Source organism: Antedon mediterranea, chromosome 3 (genome assembly GCF_964355755.1).
Source record: "Antedon mediterranea chromosome 3, ecAntMedi1.1, whole genome shotgun sequence".
Lineage (NCBI taxonomy): Eukaryota > Metazoa > Echinodermata > Crinoidea > Comatulida > Antedonidae > Antedon > Antedon mediterranea.
Genome location: NC_092672.1, coordinates 8663753 through 8685587, shown reverse-complemented (window position 1 = coordinate 8685587; position 21835 = coordinate 8663753). Strand labels below are relative to the sequence as shown.

The 21835-nt window shown below is 32.5% G+C and overlaps 1 protein-coding gene across 3 annotated transcripts in view; it reads left to right on the top strand.

Annotated features, from left to right (window-relative positions):
* Positions 1 to 21835, top strand: part of LOC140044775 (ubiquitin carboxyl-terminal hydrolase 32-like) — a 41835-nt gene that overhangs the window by 14688 nt on the left and 5312 nt on the right. The window contains exons 9-29 of one of the 3 annotated variants that reach the window (XM_072089433.1): positions 4430 to 4588; positions 4905 to 5072; positions 8659 to 8997; positions 9278 to 9418; positions 10821 to 10917; positions 11316 to 11515; positions 12379 to 12460; positions 12967 to 13041; positions 13157 to 13295; positions 13792 to 13897; positions 14328 to 14501; positions 14718 to 14892; positions 15601 to 15752; positions 16074 to 16206; positions 16693 to 17009; positions 17456 to 17652; positions 18115 to 18198; positions 19321 to 19441; positions 20320 to 20511; positions 20649 to 21245; positions 21716 to 21808. In XM_072089433.1, the coding sequence (XP_071945534.1) occupies positions 4430 to 4588; positions 4905 to 5072; positions 8659 to 8997; positions 9278 to 9418; positions 10821 to 10917; positions 11316 to 11515; positions 12379 to 12460; positions 12967 to 13041; positions 13157 to 13295; positions 13792 to 13897; positions 14328 to 14501; positions 14718 to 14892; positions 15601 to 15752; positions 16074 to 16206; positions 16693 to 17009; positions 17456 to 17652; positions 18115 to 18198; positions 19321 to 19441; positions 20320 to 20511; positions 20649 to 21245; positions 21716 to 21808 (3741 nt within the window). Of the gene's footprint in view, positions 1 to 4429; positions 4589 to 4904; positions 5073 to 8658; positions 8998 to 9277; positions 9419 to 10820; positions 10933 to 11315; positions 11516 to 12378; positions 12461 to 12966; positions 13042 to 13156; positions 13296 to 13791; positions 13898 to 14327; positions 14502 to 14717; positions 14893 to 15600; positions 15753 to 16073; positions 16207 to 16692; positions 17010 to 17455; positions 17653 to 18114; positions 18199 to 19320; positions 19442 to 20319; positions 20512 to 20648; positions 21246 to 21715; positions 21809 to 21835 lie in introns of all 3 variants that reach the window. The other 2 variants (XM_072089432.1, XM_072089431.1) reach the window with 2 other exon arrangements.

Genomic DNA, 21835 nt, shown 5'->3' with positions numbered 1-21835 from the left:
ATAATTTTTCTTTACTTTTAAATTTGTAACTAGACCATTTTGGAAAACAGTACAGCGTTACTGAAAATGCGATCCAGCCAAAAGAAAGAATAAATAAATAAATCTAATTGTAAATTTAAAACTTAAGGGAGTAAAAAAAGTAAATAATTATGGGTATACTCCATTTTGCATTTCTACACATCGACTTTGGCAGAGTATCATTGAATATTGCTGAAATACGGCAGCCATTTTTCACATCCTGTGGTTTTAATAGCAACATTGTTTAATGTGTAACATGAACGAAAACTAAATTATATCATTTTATATTTTAGTGTGAAAGGGAATTAAAGCTGAATGATTTATTAAATACAAAACCATTAATATAACATGCATAGTGTCTGGCCTTTAACAAATTCAGTTGAAAACAAATGTTTACAGTAACGCCACGTATTACCCATAAAAAACTGAGAAAATACATTATCCTAACGATATTCCAGTTGTTTTTAAATCCCATGTTTAAAATTCAACACTACTAGTTGTGTACACTGCAGGCATGCTAGTTTGTTCAATTTCTCTACTATTGGTTGCATATAATTACCTGCAGAAACATACATTTCTGAGAAACAAAAACAAAGAAATAATAAATTATAGTTGCATGTCACGATCGTGGAATGATTATACTTTGAAAAAGATACAAACTCGTTTTAAGTTTACTATTTCTCCACGAAACATGTTTCACTGATTTTGCTAAGATTTAGATTCAATTTATTTCATCATGTTAAAAAATATTTCAAGCATATAGAATTTGTTTCCAAAATCAATATTTAATTGTCACAAATTTACAAATATAACTTCATAACAGAGAATTGAAATAATGCAGGAGGAACCCACACCAGAAAAACACAAATTATTAAATATACATAAAAATGTAACAAATGTGGTTAAAATGTTTTTAAAAAATTGTCCAAGTTTAAAATACAAAATAAAAAAATTAAAAATACAAAATTAAAACACAGATTAAAAAAACTTTGGTTTGTTATTTGTACTATATTGCACAGTAAAGAATTTCTACAGTATGTCTTAGGCCTTGTCTTTTAAGGCGAGCGAGAGTGATCACTGACCTAACGCACTCCTAAACTGCCCTTAAGGAGTGCGATTTACAACACGCTTAAATTTGGTAAACTTCTACACACCAAAGTACAAACAGCACACCTACAGCACCCCTGAATGTATTGAGGAGTGCAATTTGTAGCACACCTACAATTTTGAAAAGACAAGGCCTGATGTCTGTATGTTGACGCAATCAATACATTATTTAGTTATGTGTGTGGTGTTTACAAGTAATTGAATAAAGAAGAATCAATAAATGTACACAAACACATAATGGGTTGTTTATAAATAAGAAAGCATAAGGCCAATTTACACAGACAAGCTGTAAAGGTAAGCGGAAAACTCTTTGGTTTGTCTCATATAGAATCTGTATTTATCCTCAACGGAAAATGCTCGTCCCCTCTGTGTTTTGTGTAAATGATCAAAAAGAAAAACATAGATTATAGAATTTTATTACCATTCCGCTCGTCTGTGTAAATTCGCCTTAATGCATATTCACAGTGAATTCTAGTGATTTAACTTTGAATCGACTTCAATGTCTTTCACATTATTTCTTATTAATGATATTAAATTTAAAATGGTACATTAAAGTTGTGTGTACAGAATTAATGAAAACGTAAAAAAAATAATGTTTCATTACATTTGAAATTGTCCGAATTTGTCAATAAAATTAAATACATTTTCGGCATTCCCTACTACAAATACTAATATTATTCAGTATCTTTCATGTGATATTTATGCCTTTATTATGATTAACATAATGTCGCATTCATGCTAATATTCGGTTTCTGCACACGCTGATTGTATTTAGTTACAGTCATTTGTGACTTAATTCCTAATTATCATCTTAAATTATTTTATCTTTAACCCCGCGACTTCCTTGATTTGAAATATACAATACACCTTTGAATTAGATTCAATCAGATTTTGAGCTTACACTCAAAGAAATTAAATTTCAATCCAAGCTCATTTGATAGATTAACAATCTCATCTCGTGATTGGTCAGTTTATTAATTGCTATCTGCTGCCCTCAAGGACTTAGATATCGTCCGTGTTTGTAGTGACCGATTCAATGCATCATGCGAATTGACATACTTAAACTGTATGAATAATCATTTGATACATGTTCTTACAATGTTTGTCCATTTAAAATTAGATGAAATATAGCCGACATGTATTAGTTTCAATGGCTTGTATTAGATTTTAGAAATTCAGGTTTCATCAGTGCCTTTACACAAGATAGTTATATCAATAAAATGATTTCAGTTTCAGTATAAATTAAAAAGCCAGTATAGTTATCGGCCAGTTGATAGCCACTCTGCCAGTTTATAATGCATCCGCTAGTTATATCATGTTTCTTTAAATTTTATTTAGAATTTAATTTCTTTGTAATTATTCTATCAACAGTATATAAATGAGTCAGTATTTAAATGTAAATGGGGAATAACCTACGACTTGCAGCCTACTGGGCTGAATTGCGCACAGGTGTGGACAACACATGCTACAGCTTTCTTCTCCCCTACGGGTCCCTTTGTGTCGAGTGCACCCTTTCTTCTGTTGTATAGCTATGGTTTCCAGTGCCCTGCCTTAACCGCTCGGCCATGATTGACTCGACAAGTCACATACTGTAGATGTTAGCTGTAATGAATTGTTGTAACCTCGGTCAGTTTTAAAGCTAGATAGTTTTCAATCCGTTCAGTTGTAATTCAATACGAGTTTAGTCAATTATCTACTAGTCAGTTTTTTCTGTTGCCCCTCTTCTTCCCCTTAACCACTTCTTCCCCTTAACCTCTTCTTCCCCGTAACCTCTTCTTCCTCTGTAACCTCTTCTTCCCCGTAAACCTCCTACTCCACATTTGTGGTTTTCTAATAAAATTCTGCAAACCCTTTTTAAAAATTGCTAAGAACAACTGTGTTAGTACACAGGTACAAATGCATTCAAATTTGTATTGTTGTTCAGAAGAATAGAAGAATGGTTAATTTTAAAATATTCATCAGAATTGTTGCCATTAGTGTTGATTTATCTTGCATAAATACATTAACGAAATGGAATTACCCTTTTAGAAATCTTAATGTCTTTGAAATGCAATTTCTAAATGTTTTTTTTTTCTAATTAAATGTAACTCATGCAACAACAGATGACCCATATAACAACAATTTGCATTCTTTTAGCACTTCTAAGTTCTTACTTTAAACTAAACGGAAATTCAGAATTTTGTACAAAATTGTGCCTCTTATTGGAGTATAAATGATTAAAAAAATGTGGATAATTTTTAGAAAGATTACTGTAAGTAAGTGCATCTCTCATTTGAATACTTTTTATACTGAAGACATTACTGTGGTGGTTTTACAGTACTGTATCACATCACACATCAGGATTTAATATTAGTTATAACAATAACAATTGTTTACCTCTGGGCAAAAATATTTACATTTAGTTATTTAACTTCAATGTACTGTATATTATAATGCATTTAAAACATTGCTGATATAGAAAATAATTTTAATACAAAACACATATTTTATTTAATTTAATTGAATTCTCAATGTCTTCTGTCTCGTTATTGTTACTTTGCAATGCGGTATTATAGTGTCAATATAAATTACTGTAGACAATACAAACAGTGATATAATCTTGTAAAATCAATGTAAAAATTGCTTTATTCTTATACACACAGTATAAATTCATATAAATCTTTTATTGGTTTTGGCATGAAAAGCTTTTATCTAAAAATGTTATAATATACACAGAAAAAAAAATTCCCTTATCCCACAATGCATCATTCAAAATGGAGTTATTCAGCTTGAATCATAAAATCATAATACAGTTTCTTCTAACTAAGATTATGCTCTGGTATTAAGTCTGTCAATCGTTAAACTGTCTTATATGTGCATAATAGTAAAATAGTGCTGATTCTTACAAGCTAGTCTCTTTGTCTTTTTTTCTTTAATAGACTTGGCTTATGTTCAAAAGACAAATTTAATCTGTAGATAAACTGGAACATGTCTGCTTGGAATTCTATTTGTAATTTTTCAACTCTAATGAGAGAAAGATTAATATAATAAGACTATGTGGTCACGTTATGATGCTTAAAGAAGATTAAGAAAATAATTCTCCATATCATTGTATCAAGAATATAAAAGAAGAAATATTAAATGATAGAAAAAATTACTGTATTTTACCTCGGCAACAACATTTTTCCAAAGAAGATGTACTCCAGAATTTACTAATAGATTAAAGATGTATTGACCCCAAAATCAGGAAAAATAAAATATTTATAAACTCGGACTTCGAATAGGCCATTTTGCAGTTTTAATGAAGTTATTCTTTATACTTCAGGATTATGAAAAAATTGAGAGACTAAATCCACTTGCTATTGCTGCAGACATCCTAGCAGCACATGATGGAGATGGGGATGGCAGCATCACACCAGAGGAATACCAGATGTGGACAGTTAAAAGTAGTCTGCCAGATGAATTCTGTAATCTGTTATTTGAGGTTGGTGTTCTTTACCTTGCCATTTTTATCCACAGAATTAAACAGTAGAACTTCTATTAAGCAGACCATACCTTTGTGACCCAATAAAGTGTCCTTCATAATAGGGAAGTCTCCTAGATATGAGTGTCGACTCCTTAATAGGGGTTTTCCGTAGTGTTAAGAAACATCTATTCTCCCTCGTTCATTTCATGAGAAAGTGCATTCTTAATAAGAGTGTCTCCTGAATATGGTGTCCCTTGAATAGGCATCTCCCAAAAGAAGGGGTCTACTGATAATACATTCATTATATTAAAAGAGTAATGTATTGTTGTTTCAGGTATGTCACATAGTACTCGGATTAAGACCTGCTTCACGTGAAGAAGAAAAGCAAATTGTTTTGGGCTGGATTGATAGGGAAAAGCGGCGTGGTCTACAGATGGGGACAACTTGGTACCTCATAGCAATAGATTGGTGGAGGTTATGGTATAAATATGTTAATTATAATGTAAGTATTGCTGTGAATTTCTTAAACAATTGTTGAAAAATACATTTGTCTTAGATAGATGGACTAATAAATATTGAATCTTGCACGATCACTAATATCATATTACTGAAACGTGAAAGGTAGTGTATTTGCAGGTTGCCATCGTCATAGAATAGTGAATACTGTGTTCTGTCAGTAACAATTAAAACTGTCATGTACAGTAAATCTCTACACAGTAGAATCTCTATTAAGGGGACGCTGTCTGGATCCTACCTGCTTACGTTGCAGAACAAATGTGTCACCTTGTTTGTTTCATAGGAAAAGGTTCCTGTAATAGAAATGTCCCTCTGATAGAAATATCCCTTGGATAGAGGTGTCCCAATGGTCCCTTGAGTCAAACATTGATTTTTAAACTGAAACTTTAAATTAACTAATACAATAATAGTAGACATTATTGGTGTCATATTCCATTTGTAAATGTTGATGAAACAAACATAAATTAAGCTTGGCTTTTGCTACTAAACAGATTAAATAGTCAATGTTTGTAATTTTCATCATAGAATTATTAACTAATTCTGTGTTACTGTTAATACTATTGTGTGTCTACTATATTTCTAGTACCTACATACATTACTATAAATATTAGAATAAATCTAAAGAAATTAAGAATAATTTATTATATCTCAAAGGCATGCATTATATATACCTTTAAATTATATTTCTCTTGGGAAATTTCTGACTGTTTTAAACTCATTACACAGTAATCAGGAAACCATATGCTAACATCATAATCATTATTATTTCATACAATGAATGAAACATTGTGTCATCTATTTTGTATTAAGTGTTATGATTATGCAGTGACTTTAATGTGTTTAATTTTGACTTGTGCCAGATATTTTCACCCATTTTGTTCCATTCCACAGTGTTATCAGCCTTCAAATGCCCACAAACCTGTTTCTCTGCCTATTTTGATAGTAGGGTATACCTCATCATAAGCTCTGTGTACACTATTAAACTAGTTTGACAAAAAAGTGTGATGTGCCGAAATTTGGTAGTGATATGACATCATCGTGTCCATATATGGATGCATCACATTTATTTTATATTGTAATCAGAGCTTCACATTGTTTTTATTTTACCTGTCTCTCAAAGAGTACTGTGAGAAAATGATAAAGAACAGTTTTAAGATGAACTGTGGTGTCACCTGTTATTCACCTTACTACCTTCATTGGGCCTGTTTCTACTGCAACTGCTCAAAATACGGTATAAAAATACGGTATAAAATACGGTATTTTTTATACCGTATTTTTTAGTACTCCGTTTCTGCTAACAATACTTCTTGGGTGGTCGTGTTAAATTTCATCTTTTTTACCAAAATTGCCATTCATTTATTTGATCGATAATTAAAAGTCGCAATAAAGGAAGTTTTACGTCTCACTTTCAACAGCCTAGCCCTAGTGATAGAGATGTTGTGAGAGCACAGAAACATCGTAATGGGGACAATTAATTCGTTCCCTCCCCGAGTTATTGTATTTTGCAATGTTGTACTGCTTTCGCAGGCTCTTCAGCTTTGAGTTTACTTGCTTTGGAGACAAGTCTATTCCATACTCCTGCTTTTTTATTTTAGAAATGTCTTTATAAATGTGGTTGTCCCTTTTATTACCTTTTAGTTGGCCAGACATTTTAGCTTCCCCACACAAATTTATTTAGTAAAACTGTGACGTCTTCGCTCCACATTTTCGCCGAATATATATATACACGTGTGTAAAACAGCTGACAGCGACAGAAAATAAAAACACGAATGTTGACCTTTTGTCATGTAAAAAAAAAATACGGTATTTTTTATTGGCAGCAGAAACGGGTACAAAAAATACGGTATAAATTTGTAAATACCGTATTTTATCCACAAATTTTGTGGGGAAAATACGGTATACAAAATACGGTATATTTTTTATGAGCGCAGTTTCTGCTGCCAAAAATATACCGTATATATACGGTATTCAAAAAATACCGTATAATATACGGTATTTAGTTGGCAGCAGAAACAGGGCCATTGACACCTCTTAGTTTTTTTCTATTATATGTGCCTTGTAAAGTTTAAATTATTATATGTAGATATTTTACCCAATGGATATGTGATGCTCCAAAATTTTTAAAACCACACTAATAAAGCATTATAATGTAACCAGGTTTAAGTAACTCAATATCAATTTTAGGAATTACTTTAAAGTTACCCGATAAAAGATTTAAGTGATTGGAGAGGCAAAAGGAAATTGTTATAATAATCTATATTATAGAATCAGAAAATATATGGATGTAGAATAAAAAACTTCTTGGCCTTATATTTAAAACATTTACATCATTTAAAGTTCAGTTCAGTTCAGTTCAGTTCAGTTTTATTCGGTTCACTCAAAAATACAAGACAAACATAGAAAAAAGCACAAGATAGCAATATTAATAGAATGAACCGAGGAATAACCCAAGAAAGTTTAAAAGAAAACGTATTTCCATTGGGGTCCTCAGACATAAAAATAATAAATAAATAATACTGATTATCGCCCTAAGACTACTAAAATGTTAACAAATTGCACAGAAAACATAATATGTAAGATTACACAGGTATTTTGATAAAATGTGATTTTACATTATTTAGAATTTAGTTAAAAAATTGAAAACATACAAAAAACAGTGGGCTCTATATTAAAAACAGTCACGTTTATAAAACACTGGATTCTTGTATTAAAAAAGTTGTGTTGCTATGAATTAATATGTGTTTAGCTAATAGCATTTCATTATATTGCATTATATATTTAAAATATGCAATTAAAAGCCTGGAAGCTATAAAGGCCCTTTACAAAATTAATACAGACAAATTTAATATTGAGAATTTTGAGGGCTTTTTTTAAAAAAGCAGGCAGATATTCGATTGATCTAATTTCTTTCAGTAAATGTTGTCCTTCATAGAGTACAATTGACAATCATCTGAATCTTTTTTCCCTCAATGTGGACTATATCTTTAAAAAAAAAAGCAGTCAACCTAATCCTGAGGCCATCATTGATCTTATTTTTCAACCTAATTTGAAAGTTTACAAATGATATTTAATAAAAGTTTTTTTTTTTCAAATTTGAGTACTTTTTATTTTTAAGTTTTGAAATATATAGTCTACAGCAAATTTTCTTGTTTGATATATAGATAATAATATAGATAATGAGCAGGTACTTTTACTATCATCATAATTAATGGTTTTGATTTAATTTCTAATTTCTTTTTGGAGGAGTTATCATTATTATTATTTTTTCATTATACTGGCCTCTTCAGTCAAAGATTGTTCTCCTATAGGGCCCAGTGTGACTGTGTGTACTAGTACATCAAAGTAACCCCTACTCATCTCAAACGATTTACTAGGTTCGTTAAAGTGCACATGAGCTTTTTATGTACACTGGACCTCTATGGTTTATAGTCCGTATCTGAGAAGAATCGTTCTACCACCAGAACTATGGAGCGATTTGTCGGTGTTATGACTACTTGTTACGGTTCCACCGTAACCACACAGACACTTGCAGGCTAAATGTAGGCTAAAATATATTATTTTTTAATTTACAGCCTAAGAATGCAAATCATGCCACCATGCCTCAAGTAAAGAGCAACACTTTACCTCGTAACATACACAGCAATGCTCAAGCATGGTCAGCCAAGGCTGGAGGAAGTCCGAATTTCCCACGTAGGTCAACTGGTTTGAAGACCGACAGTCGTAGCAGTTTGTCTGGCTTATCTCCTACCAGCTCACCTCGGCGTTTGGGTGGATTCTCACCGACAGGCTCACCACGTAATTCTGCAAATCATTCGCCAAGGAAAGGTGGTTTGGAGAGTGGCGTTCCCGTTGTCCCAATGAAACCTGGCCCTATTAATAACACACCCCTTATTGTACAAGACCCGAAAAAGGTAAGATTCTATACACAATATTCTATTAAATAACTTTTAATTCAAAAAAATACCTACTGTAATTGAACTTCTTGATTTATGATATCATCTGGCCCTAATAATAACACACCCCTTCTTGTACAAGATTTGAAAAAAGTAAGATTCTATATAAACTGATTGACCACACAGAAGAGCACCTGTATGGCATGAGAGAGCCGTATGGAATACTTCCAGATATTTGTTTAACATTTCAATACAAAGATAAAAAATAAAATACTACTGTTCTATTTTATTACATCAGGTTCCAGTGTTGACCAATGAAGGTGGTAGATTAAAACGAAGTCTAAACCCAATTATAGGTCGTGAATTTGAGATCATTCCAGACCCTGTATGGAAAGCATTGTATCAGTGGTATGCTGGTGGACCAATTTTACCTAGAAATGTAAGGAAATGATAACAAGATTATCATATACTGTAAAACCTCGAAAAAGAAGCCCTTCTTTTTCGAGATGAATTTTTTTTTTAAAGGAGGCCCAGTGGGCTTTTTTTTCGAGGCTTTACGCTATTGTTTTTTTAAATAAATCTTTCTTAAACGTTTCTCATGAATTACAATAAATTAAAACCAAACTATATGTCAGTTTTTCTATACGCATTGAAGCAGAAATGTTCATATATATATATATATTTTTTATTGGTCTCTTTTTTTCTCTTTTTGTTATCCTTTTTCTGTTCTTTTTGTATTTTTTTTTCGTTCCCGTCTTTTAAGTATTGAGGGCCTCATGCATATCAGCCTCGGCTGTTTTGAGTCACCCTCATTAAACAAAGTTTAATAAATAAATAAAAAGTAAACATGAAATAACCCGAAACTGAACCTGCTAAATCATTCTTTACTTTGTGTTGAAACTAAGTAATTTACTAACTTTGATAACTTGCAATTATTAACTGGGTTAATATATTTAATCAAAATTATATAGTATTACAATTTTTAACTCATCGAAAATATAATGTACAAACAATAAAAGTATCAATCATCAGTGTTGTAAAAAATAACATTAATTTATATAGGTGCATATTCGTTTTTTTGCTGGTTGTAATTGTGCCTTTTAAAGTGTTAATCAACTTGACTTTCATTAGAGTGCTCTTTTAAACACTACAATTATGAGCGCATTATCTACTTATTTGAAAAAAATAAAATGATCATTTACTAATAGTAATGCCCCAAATCTGTATCATTAAAATGCTCTCCCATAACCAAGAAACCCTGCACTTATAAAGTGAGCAAGAAAGTGATGATTTGCTAAATAGTAATCCCCCAAATCTGTATCATTAAAATGCTCTTCCATAACCAAGGAACCCTGCACTTATAAAGTGAGCAAGAAAGTGATGATTTGCTAAATAGTAATCCCCCAAATCTGTATCATTAAAATGCTCTCCCATAACCAAGAAACCCTGCACTTATAAAGTGAGAAAGAAAGTGATGATTTGCTAATAATAATACCCCAAATATGTATCATTAAAATACTCTCCCATAACCAAGGAACCCTCCAGTTATAAAGTGAGCAAGAAAGGGATGTTTTGCTAATAGTAATGCCCAAATCTGTATCATTAAAATACTCTCCCATAACCAAGGAACCCTGCAGTTATAAAGTGAAAAAAAAGTGAAGATTTGCTAACAATAATGCTCCAAATCTGTATCATTAAACTACTCTCCCATAACCATGGAACCCTGCAGTTATAAAGTGAGAAAAACATGTGATGATTTTCCTAGTAATGATGTCTTTATAATCAGTAATGGTATTTAAAATATTTTGATAACTTGTTTGTCTTTTTTTGTTTTGTTTCAGGTAATAACCCCAACTAAGGGTGACAAGGCACCGCACCTTGAATTGTACCCTCTAAATGTTAAATTACTACGACACCAATCTAATACGCCTAAACAGGGTAATGTTGCTATTGGTATGTTTCTCATTTTGCATGATTGTTATTTATTGTTAAATCGTAGTCCTGTATCCAATGTTTTGGGGAATTTCATTAGACGTTATTTTGATTTAGTTGTTTATTTTGGTGGAAGCCATAATTTAGAATTTTAATTCTGGGCAAGTTATTAGTTTCAAATTTAGAAATGGTAATATGTGTTTGGTTGTAAATGATTACAACTAAATCTCACATTTCAGCCTGCATCATAACTGCCTTGGTCCTGTGAAAACCCCATAAAGTTTTTTTTTTTTTTTCCTTATTTGAGCATAGAAAACTATTTATTTTGAAGTAATTTGATATTACTCAGTACGAATACTTAATGAATTGTGCCTCACTGGTTAATTAAAATTTCTTCTTTGTAGGCGGTTTGTCAATCGGTAGTGGAGGAATATCATGGAATAATTCTAGCTCAGCGAATAATGCAACAACGGCGCCAAAACGTTACCTTGCATACACAGCGTCTTTTAGTAAAATGCATACAATGCAGCAAGTCCATGAGTTTCTTTGTGCTCGACTGAGAGTCCGTGTTGAGGAAATGAGGCTGTGGAGTCTAAAAGATGAGGTAAACAATTTCATTTTATCATCACATTTTACATTGAGCCTTCTATACCATATGTCCATATGTCCCACTCTGCCGAGGTCTTCGTTCTGAAATGGATCCTTTTACGTTAACACCACCTAAAACCAACCTTAAATCTGTGCCTAGAGGCATCTTTGCTCAGGCTCCAGAAATCTTGAACCAACTTCCTTATTCCATCCGTTACATCCCCTTTTCAATTAGAATCTCTCCTGAAAACTCGCCTATTTCAATAGTTATTCTTTTCTTGTTGAACTGTGAGACTCTGCTGAAGAGCGCTTTATAAATGTATTATAACTACCATTCATATAGTGAATGGCACTGTGGTTTGGTAATTGACATGTTTGCATACCACTCTCTGAGGCCTAAATTCAAATCCTGTCACAGTTTCAGGATTTTACTGATGTAAGCCAAACTCGAACCAGTACCCAAGTCTTGTATTAGATAGCATGGGTTTCCCACCCTGTAATTAGTGAGACATATATTCTGTTAGAATGTGTGTTGATGGTTTTAAGAAAAATATTTGTCATTTTAAGAAATATTGAGTATGATCATCTCTTGTACAATTACCAAAGTGCAGAAGCATGTGTATAAGACACACCTGTCAATATTGGTCTGTACAAAACTCTCCATTTTAGACACTACTTATTGTTGGTACATCTTCATTAATGGTTGTTATCCTGGTGTCAATACATTTTGTTGTTTTTGAACAATATTTTGTCTTTAGCTTTAAACGTCATTTGGTAACATCCCATCATAAAGTCACCAATAATCTGTTATTAGTACCACTACACAGCTTTCTTTATTTTTGTCGGTTGCACTTGAGCTTTTTGTGGTTTTTTTTTCAGAATAATCCAGTTTTATTAGAAGATGAACCAGTTGTGCTAGAACAACTCAAGATAGTTGATGATCAACAGATGTTAATAGAAAGTAAATATAATTTACATATTGCAGAAAATTTACTAATAAATTTGAGCGGATGAGGCAGGGGTACAACAAACAATAGCCATAAAACTGGCACAGGGTTAAAGCTCTTCAATACTATAGTTATTCAATTTATTCAATTTTGACTGGCAGTAGTAAAACTGAATTTCATGTCATGTACAATTGATACAATATTTAAAAAGGTGTATATAGATAAAAACATTTAAAATTACAAGTGAAAAACATCAAAATACATAAGAAAAAAGTTAATATAAAAATGTACATTCTGGTGGTAGATCAAGTCTTCTTGGAGAAGGACTTGCAGTGCATCCTTCGGCATAGTATGGGGTTACCCTAGTATACTGATCTATCTCAACCCTCAGCAGACAAACGACCACTGTTGGAAGCTGTATAAGAGGCGATACATAGATTGTTGAAAATTATAATTATATGTTGTGTTGTCATTGGTTAAACTATCAAAATAAAAAGCTTATTTTCTAAAATTTTTTCAGTTCGCAATAAAGACCTTAGCTGGCCAGAAGAAATGTCATTATTAGCAAAAAATAAACAAGATAAACATAAGCAGGGTAAGGATGAAATCAACCAAGAAAGTTTCTGTTTTTTTTGTAGAGAATAAATAATCTTGAATTTTAGGTCATGTTTAATAACATTATTCACTAATGTTCTTTTTCTATTCCACAGTTCATACAGAGAATGGTGTAACTGGTCTTAGTAATCTTGGAAACACATGTTTTCTTAACTCAGCTTTGCAATGTATAAGTAATACTCAACCTTTAACTATGTACTTTAAATCAGAATGCTACCTTTATGAACTTAACTCGTAAGTACAACAAATTTATTTTTGTTCCTTATCATTGATTGTTTTTCACATTACTAATTTCATTACCACATTTCTATAGCGCCCTTTCATGAATAATCATGCCCAAAGGTACTTTACATAGCACATTATTACCCCGGTCATTTTTTGGATCAAACACGTATGGAAACATACTCCCAAACTCACAGCTAGTAATCAGCGCAAAGTTGTGTCTTTATCTAGCAAGGTACCCTTTTTATGCACATGGGTGGAGAGAGGCAAGTGTAAGTAAAGTGTCTTACCTAAGGATACAACCAATGCAGCGAGAGTTGAATTCGAACCGCAATATCACGATCAGTAATCCAACACACTGCGCCACACGCCCACACACATTTCTAATCTTGTGTGAAACTCACTGATAATGTAATTTATTGTTACCCGTAGCGATTATGCGCAACAAAAAAATAAATTTTGTAACTAAAGAATTGCTGATTTCAATTTGTTTTTGTTCTTTTTACAGAACCAACCCATTGGGTATGAAAGGCCACATTGCTAGACGTTATGGTGAATTAGTGAATGATCTATGGGCTGGCAATGCAAAAAGTATTGCTCCTCTTAAACTAAGGGTAAAATTTATATATTATTTACTTTTTTTGTTCTGGTGTATTTATGTATTAAATTCAAACAAAACCTGTCAAATAAAGTTTACTGGCTGATACCTGCCATGGGAAATTCTAACAATATATTCCAACCTTAATTATTTCAAGGAATTAGAACTAGTCCCAGTGTAAACAGCATGATTTTCCATCATATGGTTTAAGAAGAGATAGAGTGCAAAAGTACTTCTATAATATATCAATCAAAAATCAATAAGACTTTTATAGCGCAGGCATCCATAAAGTAATGTTCAATGGCACTTGAAAAAGTTAATCTGGAAATTCTTCTGTGTACAAATGTGTTTTGAGACGTATTTTAATATTGACGTTTTCTGATGTCATTATGTCTATGGTTATGTATTCCATAACATACAAGAATACAATGTTTTTTTTTTATCAGTGGACAATAGCAAAATATGCCCCACGATTCAACGGTTTCCAGCAACAAGACTCACAAGAGTTGCTGGCTTTCCTTCTTGACGGCCTACATGAAGACCTGAATCGAGTACATGATAAGCCGTACGTTGAACTGAAAGACAGTGACAGTAGGCCTGATGAAGAAGTTGCCAAAGAGGTGAGACGTGTTTACACTGACTAATGCTCTACAGTTTGTATTCAAAACCGTGGATACAGATTTACTCTGTTAATCTGTGTTCACACTAAGTTAAATCTGGTTAGCCAGGATTGGGTTTATAGATTTACTCTATTAATCTGTGTTCACACCAAGTTCTGTATTCCAACATGTGAGGAAAAAACATTTTGATGAGACTAAATATTTTATTTTTTACAGGCCTGGGAGAACCACCTACGACGCAATAAATCAATTGTTGTAGACCTTTTCCATGGTCAATTAAAATCACAAGTGAGATGTAAAAATTGTGGACACGTTAGTGTTCGATTTGACCCCTTCACTTTCCTATCACTACCCCTTCCTATGGACAGCTCGATGCATGTTGAAATCATAGGTAAGTTTATAACATTCGAATATGATATAAAAAACTAGTACAAGTACATTTTTGTTTTCATCAGAAAGTAAAAACCTGTTTTACACTCGGTGAATGATTTCACACATATTTTTTTTTTTTCAAATTTTGAATTAATGAAATAGAATATTTTCATTAATTACTTTATAAGTTATCTATGTTTATAAGAATCATGTACATTCTTAATTCAATGCAAAGTGAGATAAAATAAATGAAAAACTGTATATATTTTTTGTACATTATGAACACAATGCAATATTTGTCAATAAACTTTATGAATATGAAAAGGAGGATCAGCTCAAAAGTTTGTTGGTCAAGATATTTTACCAAGTTGTGTCCTACATATGAGTTGTGCCCAATGTATTCTTATTTTGTTGTACCTTAGTATAAACATTTAGTTTAGGAATCGTGTTTTTCTCACAAAAAGAAATCAAATTATTTCCTACATACAATATATTATGTTCAAATTTTAAAGAAATGTACAATTTACATTATATTGTTATTATTATAATATTTTGTATTAGAGCTAATTACATCATTTTTTAAAAGTATTTGCAATTTAATACCCTGTCTTCACCGTCCAAACCTTTAGACAATACTCATTATAATACCATTATTCTACTAAAATTACTTTATGTTTGATGCTGATGCAGCGTCTAATGTCTACAACATGTCTACTTTGTATTGTAGTTGTCAAATTAGATGGATCTGTTCCAATAAAGTATGGACTACGCTTAAATATGGACGACAAGTATCGAGTATTCAAGGGAAAGCTTAGTGAACTCTGCAATATTCCAAGTGATCAACTCTTGTTAGTTGAAATAGGAGGTGCAATGATTAGGGTAAGAATAAAATAAATAAAACCAATTTCTTTTTTTGTTTCAGATTTCCGGAATTTCACAAATTATGCTTTCTACTGGGATCATGCTGAGCTTAAATAATTTTATATTATTGACTAATGTAATATTCTTCATGTTATACTAAATAAATTATGTACCAAACACATTCATTTATTGAAATCAATTTTTTGTTATAAAGTTTGTGGGGGAGAAACTGGCAGTTCTTTTCAAAACTATATATATTTGGTGTACCGCAAACTTTATAGTAACATTTGATTTGGGCATGCAAACATTTAAAAAAATATAATCAATTTGTTCTTACAGGGTTTCCCATCGGAGTCACAGAAGATTCGAACCTTGCTAAGTGGTATCTTGTATGCTTATGAAGTGCCCCCTCCGCCACCTGACGCCCTTAGTTCTAAAGTTAGTCCTGATGTTACAACTCCCACTCAAATAGGTAAGAAATAACACTTTATTTAGCAATGTCTTACAAATCGTTAGGTTTTCTTCCCAAACTTCTAAGAAAGCATACTATGACCAGGAAAGAGTTCAATTACATTCACAATTACAATTAACTCTTCCCTGCTGTGACTATGCTTTTGGTAAAAACTATGTTTTTATTTCCTACAAAAAGATAGTGAAATATAGAGTGTTAATAATAATGTCCTTTCTAACCACAGGTAGGATTTCTTTAGTTGCAAAATTCACTTTCACGTCACATTTTCCTACTTGAACACTTTTCTTTTTCACTTTTCTTTGCACTAAACCTAATCTTTTGTCCATGATTCTCTATGAAAGTAAATAGGTAAACAAAACATCCTAAGATAACCAAATGAAGAAGAAAAGCAGAGGAACCATTTACACCGCTCCGTTCTCCAGAATGTTGAAACTCCCACACGATAGCTCGCCCAAACAGTAACTTTAATATTTATATATTTTTTAGGTTTGCCTACAAGTCCCAGTACAGCATTACCACCAATCAACACCACCACCAACTCTGATAGTACATCCATCTCAGCAACTCAATCTCCATCGGACAGCCCAACCCCAACTCCGAAAAACATACAGGTAGCATCACAGGCTAAGCCTAATGGAAGCATCCACCAGAACAAGCCGAATGGAAAAGTACCTGGTGTAGCTAGCTCCAATACCCCTGTCAGACAGCATAGTAGGAACCCTAGCAATGCTAGTAGCGTTGGCCAGTCACCAACACAGTCTCAACCATTAGAATGGACAGTTATTGCAATGCATCGCAAAATGGTATATTTTATTTATGGACATTTTAATATTAAAATAATTAAATTTAAATCTATATAATATATCAGATTCTTTGTATTTTTTTGTAATTCTTTATTTCATACATATTCAACAGCAAGGAACCAATTACATGATCGATAAACTATTGTGCTTATAAATAAAGTTTTGTTTGAGGCTTCAGTCTGTTTTTCATTAGCGAGTTCATTCCCGAGTTCTGATTGGTTCAGAAACGCATGTGCATTAGTCATTACTTTCGAATTTGCCCGAATAAATTTGCCTAGTGGAAAGCAGGCTTTAGATAGAGGAGTAGAAAGAGACGCCAGTTACAACACTGGCATTAGGTCAGGATTAAACCATTGAGCTTGAGATTAAAAGGCAAGCATGTTAAACCAACAAGCTACATCTAGATTAGATTATGTAAATAATATTTTATACCTTTTTAACACCAGATGCGAATGGATGTGTATTTTCTCGGATGGCAGAAAAGTCGGCCGGCGCTGTTTGGTACACCCATCATTTTATCCAATCACGAATGTGTAACAAATTGTGAATTATACGAAGAAGTATGGACACAGGTGAAGAGATTGGTCAGTTCCCCACCCCCCTCAGAAGTGGCCGCCGGTAACAAAAACCATGCGGAAGATGGGTGAGTTGTTTCTATTCAGAATTTAATATATTTTTGAAAACAAATGCTGTTTGATGTATTTTTTATTGTGATAAATTGTGTATACTTTTATTGTGATAAATTGAAAGCCCAGATAATATGCTTATTAAAAATTTCTCAAGGGTTTTTCTGAAATTGGTTGCATTTCTTGGGGAGATGCCCGCTTTTTTGGTTTTGGTTTCAGTATTGTATTTTAGAGAGTATTTGTCATCTTCTAATGTGTTTTTATTCGTATCTTAAGAGGAGGGGATAGGAGCCCACATTGTCTCCTGTAAGATCCACAGCCCAAGGGTTATAGGCCCATTTAGTCAACCACTTCTACTGATATGCTAGTAGGCCCTATGCATTCTAGAAATATTACAAAATAAAAAACAAACTTGAAAACATAATTCTGTTACTGCCACAATCGGTAGCATTTTTTTCATTGTGTTTTTTTCTCGTCAGAGACAGTTCCAGACAGTTCTATCCATACACCTTGAAAGCTGTTCAGAAAGACGGTCTCACGTGTGCTTGGTGCCCATGGTACAGGTAATAAATGATAGTCTGCTGGTCTGATGACCTTGCATTTTGCGTATCTTGACCTATCATCTTTTGAAAGTAATCTTTTCTTCTCAGCTGGTCTTCACTGCTATCGGTCACGGTTGACTCTTACATCTTTTTCTTGCGTATAATTTTTTCAAAAGCTGTTTTTCTGTCAATGGGGAGCTTTCGATGTGCGACAAAAGACGACCTAGATCATATTAATTGTGCACATACTGGGAAGTTGCGGCAACAAAATATTAATTGTTTTAATGATTTAATTTATTTTAATTTAATTTATGACGTGCTACCCCGCTCTATTCCTTGTCACATTTCTGGTGGTTTCCAGGTTCAGACGACTACAGTATGTAGGTATTAAGTCTTCGCAAATCGAAAGTTCCCTATTGTATATCATACATTCTCAGTCAGTAGTGTGTTATAAATTATAATTGTTTTGTATGTAATTACTATTTTTAAATATAGTAGATTTTAACATGTTCTCTACTGTAGATCTATCTTCTGATAGTCTTGTTTAATACATTCTATTCTTACAGGGTTTGATTTCACTAATACATTGATCTTTGACATATTTCATATGTGTAAATATGTTTTGTAATATCATATGTTTATTAATTTTTTATTCAATCTGAATTTAAAATATTATTTTGTTTAGTTTGAAATTTGTTTAATTTTTATCAATTTTTTTGTGACAAAAAATGTGATGTGCCCATAATATCACACCTTTTTTGTCAAATTAGTTTGATAGTGTAGACAGAGCTTTATTCGCACAAAATATGCTGAACAAAATAAGTTTAATCCGTTTTTAGGAGATTCCAGTATTAGGTTATTCATTTGTGAACGCTCCAACCACAAAATAAAAAGGCAGCCCTCCGTTTGAAAAATATTGATCCGCCCCTCATGTATATGCTAATAACGTTTGAGCATTTTGTGAATTTATTATTTGGTCGGCCAGGCTTGGGCAACATAAGCATTTTTTATTCTAATATTAATTTATATTGTATGGAATCTCACAAAATTGGTGGTTAGTCTTCTGTGTGCTTAGTAATGGATAGTATTAGATCTGTACATGTCCTGTGCATTTGTTATGTTTTTCATCACTTGTTTTTTAAGGTTTTGTAGGGGCTGTGAAATTGTGTGTGATTCGTTGAAGTTTAATCATGGTACTGCATACATTGCTGTTGATTGGGAACCTACAGCACTTCATCTTAGGTACCAATCGTCTCAAGAAAGGGTAAATATTATTTAAGCCACTGTCAACGCAACTTAAGAAAATGTCCTTACAATAATTCTGTTTTCCCCCATCTGCGGCAAATTAAATCTGCTTGCTGTACTAGGTTTCTCCAGTGTTGCGTTGTTGCGTGAAATCAAACAGATTTGATTTCCCATATGATAGGAATATTTGCAGCACTGTTATGGCAGTTTCTACTTGTGATTACGCAATTCAGCATTTTACATCAATACGTCTTAACGTTATAAGAACCATACTTGAAATGATTAACTGATGATAATCATTAGTAAAAAATTATAATGAATTGTTTGAGGCAATTTTATGTTAATAAGGATTTAAATCATTTGACAAGGCAGCAAAAAAAAGTTGATGCTTATGTTACTGTACTCTAAAGGCTGTTTTCCTGTCGATGTTATTCGATGCTATCGTTAACAACAATCTGCAATCTACGTAAACTTTGAAATGTTAACGATTTACAGGAAAAGGTACTCGCTATCGTTATCATTTCAACTTGATCGTTCTCGAACGATCGTCGTTAAAGTGGTAACGATCAACGACAACAGCATCGAATAATGTCAACAGGAAAACAGGCTTTACATCACAATAAATACTGCAGACATGATATGCTTTGTTTCTATGCAAATCAAATTGCATTCAATGTGTTGCGAAGCCATAGTCATAGATTTCTGTTTATTTCGACGCTGCCTAGCCTAGATATTAAAATCAAACTTACTGTACTGTGCATACTATTAAAAGCAATACGAATCTGATTATGGCATTGACTGCAATAAAAATCAATATTCAAACAAAGCCAGATGGAGTTTACAGTACAACTGTATGTTGGACTGTACTCTATGTCATTAGTTTTTTTTTAAATTCAGGTTGTTAAGGATCATGAAAGTGTTGAGAAAAGTCACAAGTTACAAACAGAGCCAATTGATTTAGATGAATGTTTACGTGCATTTACAAAGGAAGAAGAATTAGGAGAAGATGAACTGTACTATTGTTCAAAATGTAAAGAACATAGACTGGCAGCTAAGAAATTAGAAATATGGAGACTGCCACCAATATTGGTAAGATAAGTTGAGGAATCAAATTTAACTTTAACATGCAATATTTAACCCTAAATTTTAATATGTTGTAAATATGGAAGTTGTCATCAATATTGCTAAGATAAACCTGTTAACATACATTTTTTTAATTAATTTAGATTGTGCATATGAAGAGGTTTCAGTTTGTAAATGGACGCTGGGTGAAATCACAAAAAATTGTCAAATTCCCAAAAGAAGAATTTGATCCTTCAAACTTTCTAGCTGATCGAGATATTCCTCAAACCCCTCTACTCCCAGTGACCCCAAAAAAATTACCACCAGAAAACGGCATCATGGACACTGTACATAAAACAGACAATATAAATAGTGCGAATGATGAGTCTGCAGACTTAAATTCTGTTCACACTGGGGAAAATGGACATGCAATGGAGTCTCCAACTGAGAAAACATCTATACCACAACATATATCTGCAGAGGGAGATGCAGAGGGCACAGAAATAAATGGCGCGACTTCAGGTTCTGAAAATAATGCAATTAAAGTAGAAAAACATAACTTAGAAGATCTAAAGATGCGTCCGAGTCCGACTCATTCGTTTTCATCAGATCATAGCAACGACAGCAAGCCTGGTAATTTAAGTCCTCCAGTGGATGCCACCAATGATCATCCATTGATATTTAATCTGCCTCCAGAAGCAGCAAATGGTGGTGATCCTGAAAAACCAAATTGCCCCATGTATGATTTATTTGCAGTCTCTGTAAGTTCTTTTCTCCAAATTAGTTTTTTATTTACTATCATAAAAAATATTTATTAATTATTGTTCAATAGACAGATCCCTTGTTAGCAACGATGGTGAATTCCTATACTTTTGTTCAGGTTTCACCCTAGGTTCTTTATAAATCTAGGATATTATTATTATTAAATGGAGGTTGTACAGTACAACAAAGGAAAAGTCTTTTTTATTAATATTCTTTGGATACTTATACCTATAAAATTGTAGATTTGATTTATTTCAATTTCTGGTTAAATTAAATCTTTCTGGCCACTTTATCTCTGTTCTACTTTTATTTTATACAATATATAAAAGTAGTAATATAGTTTTTGATGTATGTATTTGACAACACACTGCATCTAAATTAAAAAGGCAATACTTTTGAACTTGTTTTACCTTTTTTATTTCAAATTGTAACTTTGTTTTTATTATATCCACTGTCTTGTTCTTTTCAGTGTCATACTGGTATTTTAGGAGGTGGACATTATGTCTCTTATGCCATCAATCCAAACAAGAAATGGTATTGCTTCAATGACAGCAGTGTCAAGGTATGATTATCTATGTGTCCATATATG